Genomic DNA, 12,346 nt, shown 5'->3' with positions numbered 1-12,346 from the left:
CTGGGGCACTGTAGAGATGCCCCCAACTGCCCTTTAGCCCTGGCCAGGTCCTAACCCTGCCTCTGGCTCTGTTTTAGGCTTCTGGTCCCTGAATAAATGAGGTTCTGAAGTTCAAAGCCTGTGTCTGGGCCCTGGCCATCCTGGTGGGGGTTGGGGGGAGACGGGGGGGTGGGGTGGGGTGGGGGGGGGTGGGAGGGGGTGGGTCTAGATCCCCACCCCGGGGTGTGCTCAGTGTCCCTGAGGAGTGAGGCTGCCTGCGCTGCCCTTGGGGTTTGCAGAACAGATGTCCTGGACTTGGCCCAGAGGGTGTGGGGGGCCCAAACAGAGCAATTACCATTTTCCTCTGCGAGGCCAAACCACTGCTGGGACTTGCCCCAGCCTGTGAAGTCTGAGACACCGAAGGCTTATTTACCTGGGCTCCTGGCCTCCTAAGAGAGGAGAAGGAGGGGGATTTGAAGAGCCCCAGTCACTCAGTGCTCCGCCCACCACACCCCAGCCCCCCTGCCTCGTCTGAGGATCTGGGATTGCGACACCTGCTCCTTCTTCTGGTTAACTATTAATGAGTTCTTTGTCACATCCTCTTTCCTGGTGGTGGGCAGAGGATGAGGCTGTTCCAGGAGGGTAGCAGCTTCCTGGAAACCTTGAGCTCAGGGAGCTGGAGAGGTGGAGACAAACGGACCAGGCAGGAGGGCTCAAAACCCTGGGGTGGGGGTGGGGGGTGTCACCAGTGATCTTTCTCTGGAAGACACAATGACAGTGGGGGGGGGGGTGACTCTCGGGGTTCTTGTTGCACAGGCTGGCCCATGAAGGGAAGCTGCTGGTACTGACTCTGGCTTGCCCAGTTAAGCCACATTTTGCTGGAATTCTTACCGGAGTCTAGAGGCTCCCAGTTACTGGAGTAACTGTTATGCGTGTAAACAACGTCATGCCCATTTGCTAATTGCAGTACTTCCCCTGCCCATCTAAACTTAGTTTAGGGTTAGAAATCTAAGGATTAGAAATGCCCAGCTTAATCCACAAAAATCCTATATTTTCCCCTGAAGGGTTCTCAAAGCAGTTTCTTGGACGTAACCCTCAAACTGTAGAGAACTTCCTGCTTAGGAGCCCCTGGTAGCCTGGGCCGGGTAGTAAGAGTGTCCTTTCCATAGAAACTTTGAGGCAGTGGTGTTCCAGAGCGATGCGAGTGCGGGAGGGCCTAGCTTGGACTGGGAGACCTTCCACATCTCTCTGAAAGCCCCCCGACCCTCACCTGGGGGCCAAGTGTCCTCTGAGACCGGCCCCCGGGGCTAGGCCTGTGACTGGCACGTCCAGTGGCCCTGAGGTAGGAGCACACCCAGAGCCCCACAAAGGAAGCTGTGTTCTGGGCCTGGTGTGCGGGTGGGGGGCGGGCAGGGGAAGCTGGGCTAGTTATGCTTCAGGTCTGTTTTCGGGCCCTACAGGCTGGCATTCCTGCCCAGGGAGGGAGGGGCTGGGAGGCCAGCCCTTACTGAACCGGGGGCAGTGACTCACAGGTAGTTACCTGTCCTCGGGCTCCTTGCCAACCTGCAGATGGAGCCGGAGGGGGGGCATTTAGAGTTCATTCCTGTTGATTCTTCTTAAGCTTCCCTTGCGTGAGTTGGGATCTGACCCTTTCCCAAAGAACCTACAACTCCAGCAGATTCCCTTGCCCCTCCCACCCCCCAAAGCAGGGGTTTTCCATTTTCTTAGTTTTCCCTCAGGAGGATCCTGGTGCTTTCCAGGGTCTTGGATGTTTGGGTCTTTTCACCTTGCAGCTCAGCGACAGGTCTGGGCAACAATATCCTATATCCTCCACCTGGTCTTCTGTCCAGGGCCGTCCAGGACAGCGGAGGAAGCTGACTCCCGTAGGCCTTGGGGAAGGGCTAAGTGCAGTGCCTAGCACAGATGTGAGGGCCCTTCCCTGCTCCCCGGGAGTCCCTGACGTTTGCCCACCGCAGGGTGCTTTCTGTTTGCAGGGGTGCCCTGCATCCCCATCCCCACAAGCACCCACAGGCAGCTGGCGACTGATGAGCTTGCTGTGAGGCCTCTGAGACCAAGGCACTTGCCCAGTCCTGTCCTGGGGTTGAGGGTGGGGGGTGCGGTGCCTGCCGATGGGCGTGCCAGCCGCCGGATTCCTGAGAGCCGCCCTGCAGTGGGCGACGCCCAGCCAGGGAGTCTCCAGAGGTGAGGCCGTCCTTTAAAAACTGGGAGCCAGGCGAGGAGACCCCGCATTCAAGGGGTGCTCTCAGAGGTCGTCTGGAGAAAGAAGAGCAACAGCACGGGACAAGGTATGTTACCTGCCTTCACCTGGCCACCGGGCCCGGGGAAGGGCTGTGTGTGTCTCCCGGGGCGGCTGGGGCCTGGCTGCACACCTGAGCAGGTGAGCGCGCCTCCAGAGGCAGGTTAAATGTTGCTTTTCCCATCTGATAAGTGTGTCTCAGTGACTTATAAGAAAGCAGCCTCAGGTTGGGGCTGAGCACAAAGAGAAGTAGAAAAGTGTGGGCTGGCCCAGCTTGAGCTCTTCCAAGGGCCACTTGGTTGCCTTGTTGTGGGGGATTCTGGCCCAGGGGCGGGGGGGAGGGGCAGAGACAGCACTGGATGACAACCAGAAAGTGGCTTTCCCTCTCAGGCCATGATTAGCTGTGCAACCTCACATTAGCTGTTCCACCTCCTGTGGAACCTGTCTCTTCCCGGGGCCCCTGACTCTTCTGGGAGGGGATTGGAAGGCATGATTTTGAAGGATTAGGGTATGTAACTTAAGGGTATGTAAACTTGGAGGGTCCCCCTCTGCTCCTGCCTTGCCATCCCCCTCCTGCTTCCACCCCCACCAGAGGAGTTTGTGGCTGTCATTGGAGGCAGAGTTGGGCACTGTGCGAACAGGGCTGGGGCATGCCTCCGCAGGGTAGGCCTGCCTACCTCCTGGAGGGACTCAGCCTCCAGAATCCCTGCTCTGGGGCTTCCCTCCTGCACGGCCCGGGGCCACAATGGGAGACATTTGGAGTTGCTTCCAGTTCAGGTGAAATCCTCACTCACTTTTTAAATTTTGCCGGGCTCACCTCACTTGCCCATCATATCCCAGGTACCTGCTTAGCCCAGAGTTGTGGCCACGACAGCTTCACCCTCAAGGTGGCTGGGAGATATCAGAGACCATACCAGTGGCAGAGAGGCCTCGCCTCCAGGCCCTTGGCCGCTTTGACCCACTTATCTTTGTGCCTGTTGGCTGGGCCGAGCCCTGAAAAAGGCCCCTTCTGTTTCTAAGGGCAGCAACAATGCCTCGGGTGTCCCTAGAGCTCCTGTCCTCCAAAGGGTTCAGCCCCTTTCTGCTGCCCAACTGTCCTTACGACTTTCTGGGCCGGGAGGGGCTAACGCTCTTTCCCTTCCATCTCAGAGGGTGAAGATGAAGTCTGAGGTGGGGATGGACATTTCTCACGGTACACTGTGAGTCATAGGACAGCTGGGACACGGGTCCAAGGCTCTGGCATTTTCCAAGCTTTTGGCTGCAAAAGTGCCTGCTGCCTAGAAGTATCCTAGGTCAAGAGTGCAGGTAAAGGGGGCTAGTGTGTTCTAGAGTTTGTATTGTTTTATCCAGGCTGCTTTGCTCTGTCCCAGGTGAGGTCCTCTAAGGGGATTCCCCCACTGGCTGAAGATGAGGCCACTCCTCCTCCTGTGCCTTGGTGAGTGTCCCTTCCCATCCTCCAGGCCCTGTTATAGCGCAGGGAGGTGACTACCATGGGTAGGAAGTTAGTGTACCAAAGTGTGAGCATCATCTGTCACCCTGTAGTCCTTCAGTTTGGAACACTTGTCTACTGGGGCACCCATGGGGGGTTGCCTGGCTTCTTTGAGCCTTTGGGAAAGATTATTCTCTGCCCCTCTTGAGAGGCTCCCAAGTGTCTTCTTATTCCTACCGAGGGTGTCTCGTGGTTCCCAGGAGAGACCTGCACAGCTAATTCCCCAGCCTTTTACTCTCTGGCTGGTTCCAGAGCCATCATAGCTTGATTATACAGCGGATTGTAGCCCGGCAGTCCCAGACTGTGACTGGGTCCCCTTTGCAGATAAAGGACCAGAAAGAATGCAGGTATCTCCCAGTGTGGCACAAATGGTGAGCAGTTGGTCCTGCTCTGGCTGCTGACAGGGGCCAGGCTGCAAGTGAAGGAGTTGAAGAGTGTGTCCTGGTGGCCGAGCATGTGCCTGCGACTTGACTCTAAAAGCCACATATGGATGCCACATTTCAAGATCATCCAGGGTTTCTGGTTGCCAGCATTTCTCCTCCTTTCCTTGCTAAGTTATGGGTTACAGAACACGAAATCAGCTTTTTAACCTAACGGCATCGGGATTCCAATCCTTAGGCCCACCACCGAGTGGGAGCACCCGTGAGGGAAAGGGTCTAGTCTTGTTGACTTTTGCTCCCCTGGGGGAATACTGGGGTGGCCTGGCCTCCTCTCTGTAGGTAATTTCCAAGCACCCCTGTGATTTCAGTCTGGCCCAGCTTCCTATGTGCCCAGCAAGCCTGCTCCCGTGGGGCCTGCTATCCGCCTGTTGGGGACCTGCTCATTGGGAGGACCCGGTTTCTCCGAGCTTCATCCACCTGTGGATTGACCAAGCCTGAGACCTACTGCACCCAGTATGGCGAGGTAGGCCCCCACCAGTGCGGCCTCCAAGACCGGAGAAGACGAGGTGGGGTGGGGTTGGGTGAGGCTGCCATTTGTTCCCAGAATGCCTAGAGTGTATTTGGGATGGCCGCAGCCCCATGAGCTGTGGACAGTGCAAGAAAAGCCTAAGGCCAGATCTCTGCCTCTGAAGACTTTTCTCCTTCACTGGGCAAGAGAAGACGTACTCAGAATTAGCTGACTGGCTCTCTTCTCCATTCTGCTTGATAAAGCTGGAGTCTGTCCTCACCCTTCGGGCATGGGGAGGCCAGTTTTTCAAGTCTTGGGAATGGAATCAGATGAATATTGATCCTTTAGAATGGGGGGTCTAACGCATTGTCTGGGGTAGGCGAAGTCAAGGCTGATGGAGCACAGGTGGTGGGATGTGTGCACTGGGTTGTGTTCCTGCCACGGGATGAACTGAGTTAGTTGTGCCCAGGTCACTCGTTTGCCACCGTCTCTCTGGCCGGTGTTGGGATATGAGTGTGGACAGAGCTAACGGGAGAATATATGCTCATAGGCTGGAGTTTACCTTCTATGTTTTGCAAGTGCCGTGCATGAAGAGCCAACTTACCTACCCCTCAGCCCCAGTGGTCCCCTCAGACAAAGCGGGAACCACACAAACTGCTCTTAGAAGATCTAAATCAGCGAGATAGGCCAAGAAGTGATGAGGCCAGCAAGGGGGTTCAGCGACTCAGCTGATCAGTAAGAACACAAACTGAACAATGCAGAAACTCAGACACACTGACCTATGTCAATTAACATTCCCTGTTTAGGCACTTGAGTTTTTCAAAGAGCTGTTGTGCTTTTTCTTCTACATGCTTCTGGACCTTTGTTGGCTTTCTTTTCTTTTCTCTTCAGTGAGGTAGGTCATTCTCGGTGCCCCGTATTTACCAAAGTTGAAATCACCTAGTGTTTTCTTGTTTCCTGGTTGCATGTCTCATTTGGCCATTTTTTCTACCCTGAAACCAAAGGTTTGGACAAAGGAATGTATGAGGGAGTAGTTTTCACTGAGTCTCTAGTCTCTTCAGAAAAAGGAGAAAGAGAGAAATACAGAGAGAAGGCAAGTGAGAGAGATTGTCATAAAGGAGACTTGAGTTCTCTGTGATGTCCTCTTTCCAGACTGTCCTTGTCCTTGGGATGATGGAGGTGGCATCTGATACTGCCGCTAGGGCCCTTGCCCTTCAAGTCTCCAGTGTTCTTTTGGTGACCTTTAATGGCAGATGGTACTGGGTAGTGGTTTTGGAGGTGCTGAACAGAGCTGGCTGTAGTTTCTTCATCTCACCCAGTTGGATGTGGGAAAGCCAGTTTGACAGTATTGGGTAAGATGGCCAGCATAAGGCAAGTACTCCCTGTGGGCCCAGATTTCTCCATGAGCATCAGGGGACCTGGCACCATTAGGCTTTCTGGCCAATGGAATGGTTTTAGCTGCCCCCTTCCTACATGCCCTCAAAATCTTGTGCCACTGAGCCATGTCTAAAAATTTTAGGGAGACTTCTGCTGACTTCCTTCCTGGAGCTGCCCTGCCTTCTAGGAGGGAAAGCAGGAAGAAGCACAGAGCCCCTGCCGGAAAGCCTCTGTCCCCAAAGCCTTGGGGTTTTGGCTTCACCTTGGCCTGCCCTCTGCCTCTCTCAGATGCCCCAGGGTGCCAACTCCCTTCCCTGCTCTTTTGAGAACAAAAACGGTGCTTGCAAAAGAGAAGTCTAGACTTTTGCAACCCTGGGGATGGATAAATCTCAGCTATTTTGCAGCTGTGAAAGCTGAGATGCATTGGCTTTTTTTCCCCCTTTCTACAAGGGGGAATAAAGCCATGAACCTCTTTTCAAGAGTAGAGGTTACCGCATCTCGAAGACGGTGTGTAGCCCCAGGGCTACCACCACTAACTTGTGGTGTGATCTTGGGCAAGCTGTTAGCCCTAGGACTTAACTTCCTCTTCCATGAGTGAGCGTTAGATGAAAGGGTCTTTAGGTCTGCTCCTGGCCCCAAGTTTCTTTGGGAAGGAGCTGACTGCCGAGAGCCAGCTTCTGTCCCCCTACCTTCCACCTCTCCCTGTTCCATTTCCCCTTTTCTCTCCCTTACCTGCTAACCTCCTAGCGGCTATTGGTTGACAGCAGTGAAGACATACACTAAAGGCACGGAGTCACTTCCAGGGCTCTGCACAGATGTATCCCGAATCCTCACTGGGCACAGTGGTGGCACTGTGATGAAGATTTGAAATCAATATTTTAACTCTGCTGATTTCCAATTTCAGTTTTAAGTTTAATGTATTCTATTATCAAATGATATGTTTAGCACCTATACTTTATTAGGCACATGTTGTGTGTCCCAGACATCATGCTCAGAGTTTTATAAAAATTATCTCAATTAATTTTCACAGCGCTTCATGTGGTGGCGCTTGTGACCTCCGTGTGCTGTCGGGAGGGTTTGGGTGTGTGCTGGGGCCCCAAACTTCTGCTGGAAACACACAAGTGTTGAGTTTTCTGAGTAGTTTAGAGATGGGGGTGGGTGGGTACTGGGCAGCCCCAGCTGGAGATGAGGCATGATGCGGAGCTCTATTCCTGGTGTCTACCCCTCTCCCTTCTCCCCCTCACTCCTTTCCTACCAGCTCCTGCCCCCGTATATATATACTTTCCTTAAGTCGAAGCTTCTGGTTAGTGCCTCCGTTCTATTTCCGGGACATGGCGAGCCCTGAGCCAAGCATAACCTCACCCAGCACCTGCTGCCTGCTTCACTGATGTAGCGTGAATGCAAGTGCCTTAGAGATTTATGGCTCTTGGACATTCAGCACTGTGCATTCCCCTGCTCTCAACCCCGGGAGGACTCAGTGGGATGGAGTTACAGGAGTGTGGGGACTCCTTCCAGTTCCAAAATTGTCTCTCCCAGCTCCCGATCTCAGAGTGTGGCTCCTTTTTTGTGGGCCAGTCTTTGCGTGTTGGCATGCTACGTCCTCTGCCTCATTTGATCTCAGTGGCTAAATCCTATCAGCCTCAAGGGCTTGCTTCTGTGGTTTTGGGGTCCGTATTGCAACCCTTACAATGGATATCGGACTTGGCCAACTGAGTCTTTGGGTACCCCACCCTCAACTTTGCCCTTCCTAGGCCTGTCTGCCTTCACTGCCCTCTAACTATCCAAGCTTGGGCCCAGGCTGTTCTTTACCAAAATGGCCCCGTCTCCTTGGTGTCCTTCCTTTAGTCCCTAACTAACCCCCAGGTAGACTCACTGTTCCCTAAAGCTCAAGGCATTTCCGTGTTGCCCCCTTATCCTTATTCCCTTCTGTGCTTTCCCCAAACATCAGTTCCTCATTTGAAAAATGAGAGTACCAACAGCACCTAGTCCCAGGAGTCATTGTGAGGACTGTATAAGGGAATGAGCAAAGTGACCATGGGGCTAGTGTCTACAAGACACTGAAAGTTCCATCCCCTCTTCCCTTACACACTTGCCTCCTAGCATCTGTGTCTATGTGCAGAGGCTGCCCCATCTGTGAATCATACTCCTGAGCATTTCTTCCCTGATTAGGACACACACTCGCACACTTGTCGAAATCAACCCATCCTTGGACCAGCCCACTCTGCTTCCAAGGTGGCCATTGCCAGTCTGGTCTGCAGTGGACTGTTGGGGAATCCAGAGGGAATCATGGTTAGCAAAGTCGCCCTGCCTGGGGATGGGGACTGTCTGGTTCTGATCCTGGCTCTGACACTTAGATTAGGGATGTGACCTTGCCAGCTCATGGGTTCTCTCTAGACCACCATATCTCCATTTATGAAATGACGGAATTGGGTTAGTTGGCCTTTGTGTTTGCTCAGCTCTCGCATCTCTGGCTGCTTCACAGCGATGGCGGGGCTGTGTGTGACCCCGGGGGTTCATCATGGTCTCTCTCAGGCAGGTACTGGCAGGGGCTGAGCTGTACCCTTCGGTCATCTCTGGGTTGGTTCGGGCTTCCCAGGAACCAGTGCATTTTGCCCGGAAGCTTTCCAGCCCTGATTTCTGTTTCTGACAATGTCTCTTCCAATGTTGTGTCTGCTCCCCCTAAATGCTTTATTTATCTCCCACTCCCTCCCTTTCTGGGTGAAAACTTAATTACCCAGCTGCCTTAATAACAGTTTAACACAGTGCATTCCTCAGGTTAATTAGCTGTGTAAACCAAACAGCTGTCATTTTTATCTCTTGGAAACAAGCTGAGGAGCAGTAGCCAGTTGACATCCCCTCCACCCCAACACACACACACACACACACACACACACACTTGCATGTAAGTGTACCCACATCCACATGCACACACCCCAGTGAGCACTGCCTTTCTTGGCTTGACAACTGTCTGTTTTCTGGATGTTTGCGTGGCTAATATGTAGGCAGAGGATGTATTCATATAGATCCTGAGCTCCTTATCCTCTGCCCACAGAGTACTTCGAGACTGCCTCTGACCAAAATGTCTGCCCTCCCATTTCCCAGAAGTTCTCAGCAGTTCTGAAACTTCCAAAGCTCCTACCATTGGGGATTCACTCTGTTGGGTGAAGCATTGTTGCATTCCCTATTTGAATACAAGCACTCTTGGGAAAGGTACCATATCAATCTATCATCAACCGTTATATCTTAGCAAGGGTTTGCTTAGCAGGAAATTAGCTGTGGCTTTTGTAAAGGGTTCCAAGAAAGTAAAAGCCAGGATGGTTAAGTTTTGAGGGATAGAAGGATGTGGATAGGGACACTGAGGGAAAGTGCTGCCATCAGAAGGAAGCAAAAAAGCTTGGGTTGATGGCATGTGAGATTCTTGGGTCCTGGTGGTTATGGGCTGGGGAGTATGGTTCATGGGGCTAGAAGGACAGAAGAGAGGGGAAGGATGGAGTGGGAAGGCCGGGACAAACCCGAGTGATCTCAGGCCTTGCTGGCCTCGTCTCTCACCCCATTGGGGTCCAGGTCCCTAGAAGTCTCTGGGCAACATTTAGCAGACCTGCTTTGCCTCTTTGTCGTCAGGGGCTGTAGGAACCATGGTCACTGGCAGAGACTGCAGAGGTCCAGGGAAGCAAAGCAGTTCTCTGCACTCCGGTCTGGGGGAATATCTGTTTCTAGAGAGGTCCAGGCTGGAGCTAAAGCTGTCCTTCCCCGGGAAGTAAGGAGGGAGTATCCTGACAACCAACCCTGGCCCTGACCAGTGGCTGCCAAGTGACCATTTGAATTAGAACTGAGCTAGAAGGTTTAGAAGGTTTAGAGGCAGACACCCTGAGACAGAAATCCCTGCTTTATCTCTTCCCGACTTTATGGGCTCGGACACATTTCTTAACTTCTCTAAGACTTGCTTTCCTATGTGTCAATGAGTATACCCACCATTTAGTGTAACATACTGACCTCAGAGATTTTGGAAGGGTGAAATGAGATAATGTATGTGTAGTGCTCAGGAGAGAGCCTGGTGCAGTGTAATTTCTGGGTGTGTGGTACACATCATCTCTAATCAGCTGCAGAAAGTCAGCCTACTGAGCTTCGTTTGGATGGTGATAGAGCGGTGTTGAGTTAAGGCTTTGGTGAAGGTGTTACTTCATGACAAGAGAGAAGATGAAGTTGAAAGTGTCTGACAGTACTGGGGGTGGGGACTGTCTGGTTCCCAGCACCACAGCAGAACCGGACTTTTGACCTTGACCTGCAACATACGCTGACCGAGAGCAGTGGAGGCTTGCGGATCCCAGTGGGGTCTGAAGGAGGCCTTGCTGACCGACGGCCTTAAAGGGCTCCTTCTTCTCACTTCGCTGAGAGGAGTATTTCTACAGTAGAGCATCTGGCTAGTGTCTTATTTTTTGTTTTTCTTCCCTTCCTTCCTTTGCATTCTTATTTGGAGTGTTTTAAACTTCTGGGCAGATAAGCTGGAGTAGGGGAGAATTCTAATAGCACGTTAGAGCAAGAAGGAATTTCATTATCTTTTTCCACGCCTGCATATTACCAACGAGGAAGCTCAAGTGGAGAGAATGGCTTTTCTTGCAGGCAGCTGGATTTTTTTTTTTTTTTTTTTTTTGTCCTGGCTTCCTTTCTTTGAGCGCTGGCTGGCAGCCATGACCCTGATGCTATCTCCTTAGATAGACACAGGCAGCCTCTGGCTCGCTCATGGGAGGGAGCTGGGCCATGACAACCAGAGACTGTTCTCCTATTTCCCCCTCGAATCAGTTCCATGTTCTACAAAGGCACAGAGCTTCGATTTGCGTTTACCTTCCCTTTTCCACCTATTTCCACTGTGCTTCAGGCTCCTGCTTCGCTCCTTTGCCCTCCCCCTAGCTCTCTGGGAGGGTTTGTCTTCCGGCCAGACTGCTGAGCTTCTAGAAAGCTCCAGGATAAGGGAAGAGGCCCAGCCTTTCCAGATGGAGAGCAAGTAGGAGCCAAACTGGCTGGAGGCCTGACAGGCTGAATTGATAATAATGCCTTGTCTCTGAGGTAGCGCAGCCAGGAGAACGTTGGCCAGTTGACCCCAGGGAGGGGGGCTGCTGCAGCTGAGAGCTTCCACCTCCGGGAGTGATGGAGGCACGTAGCACCCATGAGGGGAAGAGCCTCGTGTTGAGAATCGCACACACACATTTAGACACATATTCAGAGGGGCATGCAAGAATAAATAGAAAGAGAAACTGAGGCCCACAGGGAAAGAGGAAGTTAGCAGCTTGTCATCACGTGGGCTTCTGCCGTAAGCGGCTCTATTTCAGGTCTCCATCCAGCTAGCTGGTTGACAAGCAGAGCTACTTAAAATACCTGTCCCGAGCCTGTTGGCTTAGCTTGTCTCCAAGGATTGCAATAAATCCCTCCTTTAGCTATGTTTCTATGATAAGCAGCACGTAGGTTTTAAGCCCATGAGGGCATCTGATCTTCCTTCAGTGCCCTGCACACGTGGAAGGAAGGTGGGGTGGGCATGGGGCACCCCCTGGGCTCACTGGGTGGCCTGGGCCAGCAGGCAGGGTAAAAAGCCCATACTGAACACCCTGGACATTTTTTAGTTTGTTTTCTTTTATAGACATGTCTATTTTCCTGAATATTAAAGCAAATATATTTTTTAAAGATTTTATTTATTTATTCATGGGAGATCGAGAGAGAGGTAGAGACATAGAGGGGGAAGCAGGCTCCCTGCAGGGAGCCGGATGCGGGAGTCCATCCCAGGACCCCAGGATCACGACCTGAGCCGAAGGCAGACGCTCAACCACTGAGCCACCCATGTACCCCTAAAGCAAATATATATCCAAGGCACAAAAGGTTAAAATGATTAAAGCATAACAAATAAGGGAAGACGTTCCCTGTCATCCTATTACCCAGACATACTAGCTTAAGCTGCATGTGGTTGTCGTTTTTGTAGGTCAGGTTGACTGGATATCAGCAATTTTATACGGTTCCACCTAATTTATTGGATATTTCCTTCCAAACACTTTCTATTCCTTGAAATATATATATTTGAGATCATGACATAGATACGTTCATGCCCAACGTTTGTTCTCCTATAAAACCTTACAGTGTCCACACCCCACCCCCCAAGTAATTAAAAACCTTCTGTGAGCAGTCTTTTTAATAGTTACATAATATTTCATCCTTTGGGACCATCAAGGTCATTTCCAGTTCCAGGTTGAGCTGTTCTAGCTCCTGTGCTCCAGGCCCGAGGAAAGAAAGAGCCTTGTTTCTGGCGTTCTGTTGGCCAGGGAACAGGCCGGGATCAGGTCCCAGCAGCGCTGGGGAGAGAGCTCTGGTGA

At 52.2% G+C, this 12,346-nt stretch overlaps 1 protein-coding gene across 5 annotated transcripts in view; it reads left to right on the top strand.

The window, feature by feature from the left end:
- The window catches only part of LAMB3 (laminin subunit beta 3), a 126,783-nt gene that overhangs the window by 84,983 nt on the left and 29,454 nt on the right, over positions 1-12,346 (top strand). For 4 of the 5 annotated variants that reach the window (XM_038542035.1, XM_038542036.1, XM_038542038.1 and 1 more), the window contains 2 exons: positions 3,607-3,671; positions 4,474-4,628. In XM_038542035.1, coding sequence (XP_038397963.1) covers positions 3,644-3,671; positions 4,474-4,628 — 183 coding nt within the window. In that variant the 5' untranslated portion in view covers positions 3,607-3,643. Of the gene's footprint in view, positions 1-1,421; positions 2,286-3,606; positions 3,672-4,473; positions 4,629-12,346 lie in introns of those variants that run through there. The other variant, XM_038542034.1, reaches the window with a different exon arrangement.

This window comes from Canis lupus, chromosome 7 (genome assembly GCF_011100685.1).
Source record: "Canis lupus familiaris isolate Mischka breed German Shepherd chromosome 7, alternate assembly UU_Cfam_GSD_1.0, whole genome shotgun sequence".
NCBI classification, from domain to species: Eukaryota; Metazoa; Chordata; class Mammalia; order Carnivora; family Canidae; genus Canis; species Canis lupus.
Note: the sequence above shows the minus strand (reverse complement) of the source record. Positions and strands in the feature narration are given on the sequence as shown.